Source organism: Typopeltis vanoorti, chromosome 13 (assembly GCF_054136105.1).
Source record: "Typopeltis vanoorti isolate ZY-2024b chromosome 13, IOZ_Tvanoo_1.0, whole genome shotgun sequence".
NCBI classification, from domain to species: domain Eukaryota; kingdom Metazoa; phylum Arthropoda; class Arachnida; order Uropygi; family Thelyphonidae; genus Typopeltis; species Typopeltis vanoorti.
This window is the reverse complement of record NC_143561.1, coordinates 62,037,025-62,054,713: the sequence shown is the minus strand read 5'-3', so window position 1 is coordinate 62,054,713 and position 17,689 is coordinate 62,037,025. Positions and strand designations below refer to the sequence as shown.

General features: G+C 35.6%; 1 protein-coding gene across 1 annotated transcript in view; it reads left to right on the top strand.

The window, feature by feature from the left end:
• The window catches only part of LOC150100217 (kinesin-like protein KIF28), a 308,018-nt gene that overhangs the window by 277,247 nt on the left and 13,082 nt on the right, over positions 1–17,689 (top strand). Inside the window, exon 23 of the mRNA XM_090402612.1 lies at positions 3,553–3,685. Within this exon, the coding sequence (XP_090258738.1) occupies positions 3,553–3,685 (133 nt within the window). The remainder of the gene's footprint in view (positions 1–3,552; positions 3,686–17,689) is intronic.

The window sequence follows — 17,689 nt, the reverse complement described above, 5'->3', positions numbered from 1 at the left end:
GTGATATAATTGAGACATTCAAATTACTGATGGATTTCTATAAGATTAATTCAGAAGATATTTTTGAGAATAGGACTGGAGGTGGGAGAACTAGGGGCCATACATGGAAGCTGGCCAAGAGTGTGGTTTGCAAGGGTGTTAGAGCTAGGTTTTTTACTTGGAGAGTGGTGAATGAGTGGATTAAGCTGCCAGAGTCTGTTGTGGGTGCCATGACTGTGAATGAGTTCAAGGCGAGGTATTATAGATACTGTGTGAATGTCGAATAGTTGTTCTTGACATGATGTTAGGGCCTCCCTCGATGAGTCTATTGACTCCTTGGAGTTGCCCCATAATAATAATAATAATAGCTGAAACCGCATGAACAGAGGATGTTGTAGACTCCGGCATATTTGAAAAAAGGATGACTGTCTTTTGGAGATCTTAAGAATTGGCAGATGGTCTTTGAAGGTTTAAAAGCCACTCGTATTCCATGTGGCTTGAGGAGTGTAGCAATCTTATCAGAAACTGTCCCCATATACGGAATAATGATAGTGGAATTATAATTTGTATTTTCAGGCTGTCTTTGTGGGGGGGGGGTCACAGAAAAGTATCTTGTGGATCAATTTTCTAGGATAACCATTGCTTATATGGTTATTTGAAATCAGGGATAGTTCATCTTTGAGGTCTTTATCATCTGTAGTGATGAGAGAGGCTCTAATTTTTAGCACGTGTACGATGCTAAGTTTCTGAGAAATGTGGTGTGAAGAAGTGAAGTGCACGTATCGACCTGTGTTGGTTGGTTTACGATAGACTGTAAGGCTGATGCATCCATCTCTTTGTTTCTTAATTAAAGTGTCCAGAAATGGTAATTGTTTTTCTTTCTCAAGTTCTAAGGTGAATTTAATTTTGTGATGCAATGAGTTTATCTTGCTGAGAAATTCTAACAGATACTTTTCTGTGTTTTTGCAAACAATAAAAATGTCGTCCACATACCTCCACCACACTATGGGTTTAGGGTCTAGTTGAAATAAAATTTTACTTTCAAGTTTCTAAATAAAGCGATCCGCACAAGGAGGTGAAAGAGGGCTGCCCACTGCAAGGCCTGTTGTTGATAAATCGTTTTATTCCATAGGAAGAAATTAGATTTTAAGCAATGATAGATCAGAGAAGTAATGTCTTGAGGGAATAGGTTTCTTAAAATGTCGATTACTTCATCTACCTGTTCCCTCAAGACATTACTTCTGTTCCATCATTGCTACAACATTCGGGGTCTACAACATCCCCTGTTCGTGCAGTTTAAACTATATTGGTCAGACCTCTAGAAGTTTTGAAAGAAACATGTAGGAGACGTAAACAATAATAGAGAAGACAAATCGGGGTTAGCTTTTCATTTGTCCAGGACAAGCCATACAATAGAATGGGACAAAAGCTCCATGCTCTACTTAGAGGAAGATTTCCACTCCCAAATCATAAAAGAAGTCATAACAGTGATCTGTTCAAAACAAAACCTAAATAAAAACCAAGGATTTATTCTGCCTGAGATTTGGAAGACCCTCATAAGATCTTTAAGCATGCCAGAATTAAATCTTGCTGCCAATTACAGAACGTTCCTGCATAACAACAAGTGAGATCATACGAGTTCCATGCGTGTGATGTATGCATTCTGTTTTTTGTAAAAATAGAATTATATTCAGATCTTCCTTTATTTATAGTTTTATTGTAACAGTTTTAGCATTTAAGTTGTCTTGCATCTATTTTTTACCCTGACGAAGCCAAATAGCTAAAGTTGGCGAAACTTGTCGGTATTTTCTTACTTAGTTTGAAATAAATTTGACCTATATAAACTCAAATAGAAATCAATCTCTCCTATAGTTCTTGAGGTCAAAAATAACCTTTTTATCATTAAAAATGAATTCAACTAATCTTTATTTGTATGTCAAGCCACCAACATTTCAAACATAGAATCATTTATAACCCCATATATAACCATCTAACTTGGCATAATTGTACATTGTTTGCTTCATGTATATTTTAGCCAGTCACCATGCATTTTTTTCCCTCCCTTACAGACAGCAGATCATTCCATTGTATTATATTCAACAACTACAAGTAGAGCCTTCTTTAATCAGTGTCCTGTAGTTGCACATATATCCCTTTTTTTTTTTTAATTTATACTAAACTTCTCTCCTACTTGAGTATATCTGTTACAATAGAGTGACTGCTACCTTGGACAGAGGAGAAGGATACACAGTATACTTGGATTTTGCAAAAGCTTTTGATAGAGTACCTCATGATAAGTTGACAGTGAAACTAGAGCAGATGGGGTTGGATATTAGATTAGTGCATTGGATTGGAGACTGGCTATCTGATAGGTATCAACAAGTTGTGTATGGGGTGCGATATCCAGGAAAAGGAAAGTCACTAGTGGTGTGCCCCAGGGGTCTGTTTTAGGGCCATTACTATTTAACTTGTATATTAATGATATTGGCGATTGGATGGAGATATTCAGTTGTTTGCAGATGATGCAAAGTTGGGATGAACCATAAAGAGTAGTGAAGATGTTGTGGCCTTGCAAGAAGACTTCAATAAATTGAGTGATTGGGCAAGGAAATAGGGATGTGAGCTCAATGTTGCAAAATGTAAGGTTTTAAAATTTGGAAAACAAAGATGGGATGCAGAATTTATGCTTGGTGTGAATATATTGTTGGAGGTAGAGGAAATAAGAGATCTGGGGGTGATAGTGGATAAGGATCTAAAATTTAGGGGACAGGACACATCCAAAATTGTGAAGACAACACAAAGACTTCTGGGAATGATGCGGAGGGCACTGACGTATAGAAGTAGGGAGATTCTTGTTCCATTGTATAAGGCTTTGATTAGGCAACACATGGACTATTGTGCCCAGATTTAGTCACTGGGTTTTCAGAAGGATGAAGAGATGTTGGAAAGGATCCAAAAGGCGACTGACTAAGGTAGTGTCTGACATCTGGAATGTTGAGTATGAGGAAAGATTAAGAAGATGTAATTTGCAGAGTCTGGTGGAGAGAAGGAAGAAGGGAGATATGATAGAGACCTACAAGTTGGTAAGGGGTTGTTATAAGATCAATGCTGGAGAAGTTTTACAGAGAATAGTGGGAGATCAGGGGAGAACCATAGGTCATCCCTGGAATCTGTATAAAGAGGGTGTGAGTAGGGGAGTGAGAAGCAGGTTTTTTTCGTGCAGAGTTGTGAATGATTGGAATGCCTTGCCTAAGAGTGTGGTATCTGCGAGGAGTTTGAGTGTGTTTAAAGCTCGGTATGATGAGATGTGTGTGTGTAATAAAAGCACCTCCCAGATGAGTCTTTGACTCCATGAGGTCTTGGGGTAATAATAATAATAATAATAATAATTACCACTTCCTCTGATAATTACTCTCCTGATTAACTGCCCTGGCACTCCTACAGGGTCTAAATGCATAAAGAAACAAAAAAACAAAAATTCATGCAGAAATGACTTTTGTAATCTGTGATCTTGCCTGCAGTGCTGTTTATTTATCTAACATTCTAACAGTTATTTTACATCTCTGCTTCCAGGACAATATTAGGAGGTTAATTGAGATGGCTGAAATGCATAAAAAACGTAAAGTATCTGTTGACTTAGTGAAAGATCTGTATTCTACTACATCACAGGAAAAAGTGGAAGAGCTGCTGTCTCGAATACCAGAAGGTAATTAAGGTGGTAGGTAGGTATTTATCAAATCACATGCCGGCAGTGCTTAATTTGCTGTTGAAAAAGATGGTAGAACCCTGCCAATTAAAAAAAAGAAAAAATCTGGGACCTTCATTACCTGTAGATAATCTTTCATCCCCTTTTCAAATTAAGTCCTGCATGTCATTATTTTCCTAGATCTAGCAACTAGTTATATCAAATTTCATTGTGTATGTTAAAGAAAACAACGATAATTATCTCTGTAGCTTTCATTTTTTTTCCTTTTACGTTATTCAAATTTAAGGATGATTCTACACTCTGTTATGAACTTTAAAAGGATATTCTATGCTTCTAATATAATGCAAAGATCCCAACCCAACAGTGGAAACTGACATTTCCAAGATACTTAGCCCTTTGAAGTTAAAGCATGAATGCACAACATGCAAAGCACATAGATACAACTCCATGATTTATATGATTTTAAACAACCAGAATCACAGGCAAGATGTGACTGGAGTTGTGTTCATTCACCTAAGCAAGCTGTTGCTAATTGTTTCAGAGTTTCTAAGTCATATGTTGGTGTTTTGCAATGGAGCATGAGTTCCTGTTTACTGAAGTGGCTGATATGTATGTTGAAATATGGACATATTTCAGAAATGCAGATGAAACACATTGTTTTTATCAAGAGTCATTTCCTAGTTTTCCAGACTCTATGCTTGCAAATGGTCATATCTTCCTTTTGCCTTTGTGAGCATGGCACAGATTCTACACTACAAACTGAAGGAGGGGATGAAGAATTATGAGAGTGCCAAAACTAAGGAAACAGACTGCATCTAGTGACACAGAACCCATTCAATATTACACAGAGGATTGCAGTGGAGGTGATGATCTCCCAAGCTGTTTTTTGAAAGGTTGTGAATGAAAATTTGCATTTTCATTCTATATCTGTATTTTTCCAGTTGGTACAAGCATGTTTACCAGATGATCACCATTGTCAATTTGTATATTTTACCAGTGGATTCTACAACAGTGTATGCAAGACCAGTGATTTCTTTACACATAAAAGCAAACGAGAATTTTCAGTTATCACAACTGTCACAGGAGGGTTAATCGAAATCCACACACACACACACTGTTATTTAGTTCAAGGCATCAGCAGCAGTTCTCTTATCAATGTATGTGCACGTACTTTTGGAATAAAGCCCAGTGTTTTGCAAAAACAGGTGACCTTTGTGCTATGACTTGAGATATGAGGTTATAGCTCTGTCATTGAGGCTAATTGTCAGCTGATCTGTGATGCCTCAATGGAAGGACATCAGGTTCTATGGAACGAATTGGAAATCATACACTGCTATTATAACAAAACTGAGAGAAAAATCTGGGAGTCCGTGGGAGGTCGATGATTCAAATTAGTTGGGAGCATGTGCACAACAACAGTGCTCACAATTAATTTCAATTATTGAAATCCAATGTAATAATGTGTTTGTTGTTGCTGCTAATCTTTTACTATTTGTAAGTTTGCCTCTTAATATTTTCTTTCATACTTAAAGAAGTTCCATGTAATTTGGAAGAAACTAGTCCTAGTTATTAAATAAGTAGAAGTTGTTTGTGTTAACCTTTTCTTTCCAGTTTTAGTTATATGAATGTTTCTATATACAGCTAATTCTCTTTTTACACAGCCTTTTTTTACGATTGAGCACATGATTTCGAAATAACATAGAATACAGAAGCAATTCTATTTTGACTCGGCATATTTTGATTTTACACAGTTCAAATGGCATTTATTAAAATTTCTGTTAAAAAAGATATTTTCATTGTAATTATCATTTACTAGAATGGTACATATGTACTTAAACATGAATTTTGGGGAACCACACCTTTATGTTTTAAATATCATGGATTACCTACACTACAGAATGTAGACAATTGTGGCGACAACAAAAAAATCAATTTTTGTGATTATGATTCCCCAAAGTTAAGCCGACAAATCCATTATATTCACTTGCCATTGGTTCCTGGAAGCAGAAGGGTGCTATGCTGATTCCACGAAGTTAAGTTGGTCTGTTACCAGAGGCCTGCATATATAAAGCTGCTTGGAAGGAGTTAAGCTGTTTGCTAAACAATCATTTCTTGTTTACAATTTGAAATGTTTAAAACCATTACTCATTAATTGATCCCAAAGACCACGAGCAATGAAAGGTGTGGATTTTAACACATTACCAGTGCAATGGAAGGCAAACCAAAAGGTTGAGTTACAAAATAAATTTTTAATGAATGGTTCCATCATTGTTTTGTTCCAGAAGTTAAACACTATTTGATGAAAAAAAAATCTGGACTTTAAAGTTTTATTGATTATAGACAATGCATCTGCCCATCCTCTTTTAGAACACCCGAATGTGGAATTTTATTTTCTGCCACTTAATACAGCATTCTTAATACAACTGCTAGACCAGGGTGTGATCACTACTTTCAAAACTTACCACATAAGAAGAACATTCCAATACATTTTGGATAAATTAGTTAAGGATAATTTACTGACAGTTATTGATGTGTGGAAGAAATTTTCTGTTTTGGATTTCATCAAACTTACTGAGTTGGCATTATCAGAATTGAAACCATGAACTGTAAATGCATACTGGAAAGCTACTTGGCCCGAATGTGTGAAAAAGAAAAACCATGTACCTTTGCATACAAGTGAATACCCCAACATCATCAGATTAGCACATGCAGTTGGCAGAGAAGGATTTCATGATTTTTCGTCTGCAGATATTGAAGAATTGATGGTTGACAAGGCTATTAGTGATGACGAAATAATAAACTGTCCTTGAGAATCTCGATGAAAAAGAAAAAAAGTGATGATGATGAAAAGATTCCACTCACTGCAGGAGTAATTAAAGAAGAGCTTCAAATGGATAGTAAATTGCAAAGTCATTTTCTTACATGATTCCAAATACTGAACGAGTTGAACAGTTTAAATGTGAACTGAAGTCACGTATGGTGCGATATGAAGAATTATACAAAGATCTTGTCAAAACAGGATCTCAGCAATTAATTACAGGGTTTGTGGTAAAAAAAAAATCAACCTTCAGTATTATTGGAAATTAGTGCTAATTTAATTCTTTTTTACTGAAGAAAATGTTTCGCCATTGCAGTATGAACAAGAAATCCAAAGTGTTTCAAGTGATGGAAGTGTTTTAATTCCATTCTCACACAAAAGAATGCAGCTACTGTCAGAAAGTGATGGCGAATAAAATTTAACTAATAACCGTATGTGTGGTGTATATGAGCCTTTTCTCTCAGGGGACCCTGTAACCCCCTAGAGAGCGCGTCCCCTGGGTGGCGGATAGGGGAGCCCACCATGTGTGTGTGTGTACATGCGCATGCGTGTGTGTATATATATATATGGTGGGGTGGTCTGAATATACTGAATAAGGATTCGTGGACCAACAGGGCCATAAGGGGCAATCATCTTGATTGTAAGGGAAGCGGCACTCCCATGGATCCCTAGCTGGATCTATCCTCTCCTTCTTCTACTTTGAGGAAGACCCACTTACTTTAATCTTTCCTATAAGGCCTTATCAACCAACTCTTCTTACTTTATGACCCTTGTGCTATTAGAGTGCTCGAGGGCCATGGGGTCTTTTTATTTCTGGCCTTACAACTATGTCCTCTCTATAAATCGTACTATATTTCTTCTATAATCTACCCTTTCCCCTTCAATACACCCTATTCCACCTATGGGTTTAAATTCGGAAGAAGGCGAGTTCAGAAGCCTTAAAGTAGCAGCCCTACCACTGAACTATTCCATCGTCAGGCTAGTCCCCTGACATGGAGAACATAACCATACTTGTAAGCTGACAGAAAAAGATAATCGGATTGAATCTATGGGAAACGACCCTGGAATGGAAAAGGGAAAACGAAAATGGAAACAACAAAATATAATACACATTGCAAACTGGAATGTAAGAGGAATAGCATATAAAGAAATAGAATTAGACCAGTTATTAAATGAAAGAAATTTTAAAATAGCAGTAATCACTGAAACAAAAAAGAAATTAAAAGGAACTATGAGAACTGAAAATTTTAATGTGATATACAGTGGAGTCGACAGAGACCAAAGAGCACAAGCAGGAGTCATGATTTGGATTCATAACTCCCTTTCAAAACAGTTAAAACATTATAAATTATGGAATGAAAGAATAATAGAAGCTAGAATAAAAATAGATAGAGGCTATTTAACAATAATTGGTTTATATGCCCCAGCAGAAGGAAGAGAACAGGATAATATTGATTTTTATAATCAGCTACAAAACATATATAATAAAATAAATAAAAATGATTACATAATTTTAGCAGGAGACTTAAATGCAAGAATTGGAAACACGAAAATTAATAATAATATAGGAATACATGGAGAACACACTCTCAACAGAAATGGTAAAAAATTGATTGACTTTGTAGTTTATAATAACCTAAAAATAATGAATTCCTTCTATAAACATAAAGACATACATAAATATACTTGGGCAGCAAGAGGATGGAAATCAATATTAGATTACTTCATATTAAATGAAAAGACATCAAAATTTTCACTAGATGTTAGAGTTCACAGAGGATATGAAATAAGCAGTGACCACTTCCTTGTTAAAATAAAATTAAGATTACCACCTAAATGGCTACAAGTAACAAGAACAGAAAGAAAAATTGAAACATTTGTTTATAAAACTAGACTATTGAATGACACAAATGTACAATGGCTATATGAACAAAGAATTAACCAGTATCTAGATAAAATAAAACAAAATGAAGAAATAGAAATAGAATGGCCTAATATAAAAACGATACTAAATGCAGCAGCAAATGAAAGCTTAGGAAAGACCAAAAAATTCAATAAAAGAAAAAAACTGAAGATCTGGACAATAAAACAAAAAGACAAACAAAGATTAACAACAGCAGAAATGAAGTTTATGAGAAAAACTGCAAAGTATACCCTATTCGATCACAAAAGAAATGAAGATATTATGAAAGAATTAAACCAAGAACCAGTAATTGAAAAAATTAAAAAATATAAACATAGATGGATGGAACACGTTCAAAGAATGAAAACAGAAAGATTACCAAAACAAGCCTTAAAGTACAAGCCATTAGGAAAAAGAAAACCAGGACGTCCTCTTAAACGATTCAACGATGACTTCTAAGGCCGGAACAGGCCATACTAGGCCTAAATATTTCCTTGATACGTTTGATGATGATGATATGAGCCTTTTCGAATTTCTTTCTGTTTTATTAGTGACACACTGTTTTCTTTAAGAAAGATACATATGTGTATACTTTAAATAAGTATTTAAAGTAAAAAAAAAAACATTCTGCTAAAATTAAATAATTTTATTCAAATGATTTTCATATATTTTGTTTGAAAATAACTTATTGTTCATATCAGGTTTTTACATCTGGAACAATTCTCTATTTTTTCATATGCACTGTATTTTTTTTACACGGTTTTCATATACACAGTTTTTTCTGGAACCATTCTACCATGTAAATGGAGAATTGAGTGTATATAAAGCAGCAGGCCGAAGTATGTTCTAAAGCATTATTTCACTATATATTGAGTAAAAGGAAGAATGATTATGATGGAAAGATAACTTTAATTGACGCAGACAGTATCGTGTTGACATAAACAGAAAAAAAATAATTGAATTATTGAGTGATCACTTTATCAGAGTATATTATCCACATGGAATTTATGCAGTAACTTATGACAAAGGCTGATATTGGAACAGAGATAGATGAAGTGGAAGTGCTTAGGATATTATAAAATCTAAACTCACAACTAATTTGAATGTGAATGTATTGAGATTTTGTAATTCTCATTTGTAATATCTGAGCTGCAGGATTAGATGGAGGGCCTGTGTTTTTGAAAAAGTGTAAGGAGAATTCGAATCCTTTACAACTCAACATATCTCTTCTCAAACACAGATTTATTATTATTATTATTACTTTCTCAATCATCTTCTGGGAGTCAAAGACTCATCGTGGGTGGAAGCCTGTATTAATTATTCACAGAATATCTATCATATTTCTCCTTGAACTCATTCACTAATGAAGCATTTACAACTGCATGTGACAATCTATTTCACCCATGTACTACTGTGCAAACAAAAAAATATGATTTCTTTTATATGATTTACAGATGTAGCATTGTGTTTTCTCACTTCTTGCCATGGAAAGTCTTCTGTGTCACTTCTACAAAATATCTTTGACAACTTATATTTTTCTTTTCTTCCTAATAACTAGTTTCTGTAATCCACAGACCTACATAAAATCTGTCACAATTTTAGTTACTCATCTCTGGACCTTCTCTACTATCTCTACGTCCCTAGTGAAATCAGTCAACCGATTGTGGACAGTAATCCAGTCATGGCCTTATTAAAGCCATATAAAGAGGATTAATAACCTTTACATTCCTGTTTTTCAGAATGTTTCTCAGCATCCAAGCAATTTGATGAGCTAGTATAATTTTTTTAAATAACAGCTTCACACATGTAAGAGAAAACTGAGTAGAATTAGAATAGAACTGAATATTACTCCCATATATTTCCCTCAATATATGAGCTTCATTCAGGGAGAAAACAGAAGAACTGGTAACAACATTTAAATTCTAAATACAAGAACTAGTCATGCAGCATGCATATAATATCACATGTCTCAGTTGCAACTGTACATTAAGAAGAAACACTATTCAAGTTCAGAGATGGGGGTCTAGGTTTATAATTAATTTTAAAAAAGTATAAACAATTAACAGCAATCACCTCCCAAAACTTAAAAACTTGGGAAGTGATTGCTGTTAATTGTTTATAATTTTATTTATTTTAAAATTAATTAATTAATTATACACATATACCATCTCTCTGAACTCTAATAGTGCCTACTGTAAGCTGTCACCAAAACATGATGATATTATTATTACTTGATACCACCAGGGAGTCCAAAGACTCATCGACGGAGGGCACTTACTCTACAACTCTGTTTCAACAAACCACAACTACACCAATGCCATCTACCGCACACCACCACTACTAGTATTTTCACAGACAATCGCAAACATCCATTCCCATGGTGGGATTCGAACCCACAGCCTTTTGGCTGGAGAGTGAATACGCTAACCACACGGCCAACCAATCTTTCTTATTATTAAATAAGAAACCCACGATGGATTTCTTATTTGATCAGGGACCCACAATGATTTACCAAATGGGATTTATCACATGGGTCGCTGATTTATCAAATCAGGGACCGACGATGAGTCCCTGACTCCCAGAGAGAGTCAGGGACTCATCATGGGAGGCCACATACTCCACAAACAGCCGTCATGCTTATTCTTCAGTTCATTCACACTGTTTGTGAATGAATGGCAATCCATTCATTCACAAACAGTGTGAATGAACCAATGGCAATCCATTCCAATCACACACCACTTTATGAGAGAAAAATCTCGTCCCCTTCTTGGTGGCATCCATTCCCAGCTTCCAAGCATGCCCACTCGTCTTTTCACCACCCTCCATAAAATGAAAAATTCCATCAACTGAAATCCTATATGATCCTTTCAGAAGTTTATGTCTCAATCATATCACCCCCATCTCTTTCCTGTTTGCTAGCATCTGCAGTTTTCAAATTCTAATCAGTATTCCACAATCTTGATATCATTTTTAACACTCTCCTTTGCACTTTCTCTCTCTCTCTCCACCGTATCAGAATCACAACGGAGACCAGACTTGTGCACAATTGTCCAAGTGAGATGTTATCAAGCCTTGTAAAGGCTTGATAACATCTCACTTGGACTATTGTCAAAAAGGCAAAATGACATCCTTATCTTTACATGTCAGAATTCATTTCAGCATTGCAATTATCTTTTGAGTTGCATTTGTAATCTTTGCTCCCGCCAAAAGGCTGCGGGTTCGAATCCCGCCGTGGGCATGGATGTTTGTGATTATCTGTGGAAATACTAGTGGTGGTGGTGATCAGCGGTAGATAGTGTTTGTGTAGTTGTGGTCGGTTGGTGGAGACAGAGTTGTAGAGCAGGTGCCCTCCCTCGATGAGTCTATGGACTCCCTGGAGGTGTCAAATAATAATAATAATAATAATAATAATTGCCTCTGAACATCAACTTCCTATCTACTAACACTCCAAGATCTTTCTTTTAGCATAATTCCCCCCCCCCCCATTATAATATGTTGAATATCTAATCATGCCAAAGTGCATGACTTTATATTTACTGACATTGAACCAACGTGTATTTCCCATGCCCATAATTCCAGCCTATTCAGATGCGTTCTGCAAGTACTGCATATCAGCAGCATCCTTGATCACCCTACCTATCTTTGCATCATCAGCAAATACCTGTATATTGCTTCAAATTCTTCCCAATGTCATTAATGTACAGACTGAATAACAGTGGACCAAGGACTGATCATTTTGGTACACCACTAGCTACCTTAAGTCTTGCACACTCACATTCCCCATATACCATTTTTTGATATCTGTCAATCAGCCTCCATCCTCTTAGCATTGCTAATATTTTATAATCCAAAAGTATCATTGTGTAACATTATTCTAATGTTAGTAAGTTGTAAAAATCTTCCCTTAGTAAATCCGTGCTGTGTTCATTGCAAAATAAAGATTCACTGTCAATCCATTTCTGAATGCAAGCCCTACCTAATTTTGTCAAAATCTTCACAACCACTCATGAGATACTAACTGGTCAATAGTTGGATACATCGGTCTTTGCACCACCCTTGTGCAATGGAATTATTACCATACATTCTTTCTACTGCTGTGGAATCTTCCCTGATTTGAGGCTCAAATTATAATAACATGGTCAAAGGAATAATCAGTTCAGCTGAACACTCTTTTAGCTGTCATGCTGATCTTGCATTAGTCCCTGTTACCCAATTCTTATTCAGTTTGTGCAACAGCTCTTCATACTCCTGAGTTTCTTCAGAAGTAGCAGTAAACTCAGTGTTGCATACACCAGGTTGATAGCTTTTAGTAAAATGGGCATTCTTTAGTTGAACAACCTCTTCTGCATCTGTCAGTCTCGCACCATCTGCATTCAGAAGAGTTATTTTTTCATATTTATTCTTTCTTTTATTTGCAGCATATTGATGGAATTCTTGTGGGTTGTCTTTGGCTTGCAGAGCCAGTTTCTTTTCATACTGAAACTAAGCTTTCTGTACAACAGTTGTGACTCTTCTGGACAGCTGCTTATAATTTTCATAACAGACATCATCCTTATGCACACAGTATTCCTTTCACATCTTTCTTTTCTTACTTGATAAAATTACACATCCATTTGACTCCTACCCTATTTATTCTTCAAACTCTCGGGACACATTCTGATATTGTATCGTTTAAGTATTATTGTTTAAATGCTTCCCATGTACTGTCAATATTCTTCCCATCCAGCAACCGATACTATTGTGCTAAACTCAGTATCCTCTTCAATTGGTAATAGTTTCTTGCTTTGTATTTCGGCATGTATGGAACTTTCAAAAACTTAGTCACGTCCCAAGTGAATACCGCATGATTACTGTTACCAACTGTTGGCAGAATAGTTAAGTCTTTAACTGAAACACCCTCTGACACTATAATCAAATCTAACGCTCTTTGACCTTCAGTTCCTTCTGTTACTTGCTGCTTGAGGAAGTTGTCTTGCAACAGCTTAATAAATTCAGTTTCATTCTTCGCATGAGATTTTATTGCTACACAATCAATGTTTGAATAATTAAATACCCCATTATGGCAACTTATCTACCAGGTCTGTAACAACAATCCACTATGTATTTGATCTTGTTAGGTTCCACGTCCCACCAGATGGTTTCAAACTCACTGCCACGTGAAAAACTGTTACTACACCCTCTGTCCAAAAAGAAACCGAACTTTTTGAAAATAGAAGAAACTAGTGGCGCCACCTGTTATCTTTTCGTTGTTGAAAGCGGCCCCCTTCATTAGTGTTGTGTCAACTGTTTATGACATTTGTTTCATTAGAAGCCGAGTTATAGTGCCAAGAATGACAGTGTGTTTTGATGAACGGTTGGAAAATGAGTTTCAAACAGAGAGCTGTGATTGACTTTTGTGTTAAACTTGGTAAAAGTTTCACCGAAACGCATCAAATGCTTCAAAAAGCATACGGTGATGAATGCTTATCTCATACTCAAATTTATGAGTGGTTAAGTGATTTCAAAGTGGTCGTGAGACGCTTGAGGACGACAAAAAACCGGGCCATCCAAAAACTGGACTGAGCAAAGGTAACAGCTAAAAAGTGCGTGATTTCATCAAAGAAAACCGAAATCGTCCGTGAGATTGATTGAAGATGAACTGGGGATTCCAAAATCAACTGTGCACAACATTTTAACTGAGAGTTTGGGCCTTTGTAAATTGAATTCGTGATTTGTCCCCCACAAGTTGACCGACGACCAAAAAATGTATCGAATTGAACACTGTAAGGACTTCATTAAAACCACTCGCAAGGACTCAAACTTCCTTGAAACGATCGTTAATGGTGATGAAACATGGTGTTTTTGAGTATGAGCTGAAACAAAGGAGACCACCAGAGGAGGGGCATCCGAAAAAAGTCGCTTGGAGAAGTCAAAAGTAAAGACAATGCTGATTTATTTCTACGATTCCAAGGGCATTATCCACAAAGAATTCATTCTGCCTGGCCAAACGGTCAATGGTGAGTTTTATCTCAAAGTTTTGAAGCGATTGATAGCCAGAATTCATTGCATGTGGCATGAATATCATGATGCAGGCAGCTGGTCACTTTTGCACAATAATGCACCATCTCATCGTTCAAACATTGTGAGATGGTTTTTGATCAAAAACCAAGTTTGTGTGTTGGATCACTCACTGTATTCACCTGATTTAGCACCCTGTGACTTCTTTCTCTTCTCCCGACTTCATTTGCTGATGAAAGCGATATGATACCATTGAAACATTCAAGCAGCAGTAACCACGACTCTCAATAGTATTCCAAAAACAGATATAAAAAACTTAATGAATTAATTGACCATGCCAAATGCTGTATCGAAGCTGAGGGAGAGTATATTGATTAAAATAAATGATTTGAATAATTATAATTGGCCTGTGTTTTATTTTCTATCAAAAGTTCGGTTTCTTTTTGGACAGAGGGTGTAGTATTACAATCATAGTTCTCAACACTAACCGGATTCAAGTCATTTGATATCATTAGTATCACACTCCTTCTCTCCTGTCTTGTCTTTCCTTCCTAAAAATACTGTTAGTATATCTGATTCTGATAGTCAGGCCCCACTAATGCTTACAATCTGAGTTTCCAACATATTGATCAAGGTAACAAACTCTACTCCTTATATTATATGCCTGCTGGTATATAGAAGCCTTTACAGGGCAGAAAGATTTTTAGAGTTATCCATGGCTGTGAAGTATTCTCATAACCTAAACAAGTATGGTTGCATTCATTTGCCAAAAATTTGGATGACTATTATCCTAAGATCAACTCTTACAAAGCTATAATACTTCTTTTTTACATTAGAGGGAACTAAATTAAGGTTTTAGATCTTTTGTCTGTTACAATTTGAATTGTTTCACTTACTCATTGTCACTTGTTCACTGTAACATGTAGTGTGCTCTGATAATTCTGGTTTGAAATTCAGTGACATATAAGCCAGTTAAAAAACATCTTTTTTTTTTATAATTTAGTTCATTTAGTGTTCTAATATCGTTAAAATAAGTTATGAACCAATTTCTACAATCTTGCTGAGTTTGTTTGTTTGTTTTTTTCCATGCAATAAGAAATGTAAGTGAAAACATTCATTTTTATAAGAATCTCAAATATTTTCTTTTGGTATGGGAAGTAGAAGTGAATAGAAAGAATGAAGAGCCTATAAAGATGATTCAGAGGCTGTTAACAAAAATAATTGCAAGATAAAAAAAAAATCCAGTACAAGAAAGCTTGAGAGAATGCAAGTACATAGTTTAGTAAGTAAAAGAAAACTAGAGGACTGCATTGACTCACTTCATTTAAGGAGAAGTTTGACACTAAGAGATATATAGATCGAGAGTGAAGTCTTATAATGTGATTTCATGGATGTTGGGAAGTAATTACAGTATTTTATTATTATTATTATTATTATTTTATGATGCAATATTATACTGATCACATCTAGAAACAAAGTTCTGATTTTATTGTCATATGTTTACACATGCTGTCAGCTACGTTTCCACATACTGTATAGTGATTAATAAGTATTTTGTTGATCAGAATTTCTTTGCCAAATCCTTCATGGTGAATTGTTGAGCTGTTAAAAATCTCTTCAAGTTTAGAAAGATGGAGGGCCAGGTGTAAGATCTATACAGTGGAGGGCTTCGAAAACTTTCCATTTGAATTGTTGGAGGTTGATATGTTTGAACAGCAGAATGGAATCATTCATTGTTGAATCAAAACAACTCCAGAAATGAGGTGGTCTGGTCTTTTGTTTTGAATAGACCACTACAATTTTTTGAGTCTTATAGTCATCTTCATTTATTGTTGTTGCTCGAGGCATAAAGTCAATGAGGAGAACACTACATCTGTCACATTCAGAAATTTTATTACTGACTGTATTTCACAACTGGCAGGAATTTTGATTTCATGCTCATTTCATGACACGATGATGAACTTAAGAATAGACTGAGAACTGACAATATGGTACACATGATCTTGGAGGAATGCATCTCATTCAGAAATGCAATCACAGCATTTTCTCCATACACTTTACTAGGTTGCCAATAAATTTCAGCCAGACAAATATTTTTGCCATTCAGAAATTTTATCACTGACTGTATCTTATAACTGGTGGAATTTTTGATTTTCTTACTCATTTTATGATACAATAGTTAACTTATAAGCATAGACTGAGAATCAATAATAGTTCTGCTGTTTATTTCTTGACTCCTGTGCTATTGCTGTTTCGGCACTTCTACCACCTGCACCATCAGTGTTCGCGATTGGAACTTAGTTTCTGGATGCACCTGCTATTTTATATATATCTATTATTGTAAAACAAAATTCACTTTCAAAATCTAAGTTGTTTTTTTTTCTTTTTTTCAGAAGATGATAGTACACAGAGTTCAGCTTGTACAATTGTATGACAACAGGAGTTCACTTTTCAGAAGTATGTTGATGATAAATTAATAGATACTTGTATATTTTAATTATAAGAAAGCACATTCCATTGATTAGAACTTGAAAAAAAAAAATTGTTTTAGTGCCATATATGACAGGCTGATTGGCTTGAGTGGTCAGCACTATTCATTGTCTAACCAATAGGCTGCAGGTCCAAATGTTCCATATTTGGTCTCTAGAGTAGAGTTTCCAGATCCCACCTGATTGCAGTAATTATATAGCAGAGAGTTGCATGCCATTCAGCTTGCACTTGTGCATATAAAAGAAAACTGCTACCAAAACTGTTTAATTTATACAGACTGAACTTTTTACAGGCGATCTCCTCTCCTATATATAATCCACATCCAGTGCCGTGCGGGACATTAGACCTGTTGTACAAAAAATGACAACCGTTAATTTTGATGTTCAGTTGTGCTGGATTTCCACCCACGTTGGAATTAAGGGAAATGAGACTGCAGATGCAACTGCTAGATTAGCTCATATTTCCCCCCATGTACTGTTGATAGTACCATATACAGACTACAGACAGTATATAAGATCAAAGCTAATTGCTCAATGGCAGGAAGTATTGACAAACAAATTACATGACATTAAGTCTGAAATTAAACATTAGCATTCTAGTCATTGTAGAAAGAAAAGAGAGGAAGTAGTTCTTGTTAGGCTCTGCATAGATCACAGTCATCTTACACATTCTTAGTTACCCATGGCCAATGACCTACCAGTGTGTGTAAAAATTGCAATACATATCTTACTCTTTGTCATATTCTGGTGGAGTACCAGCATTTTACATGAGAGAGGAATGACATTTACCTATCTGG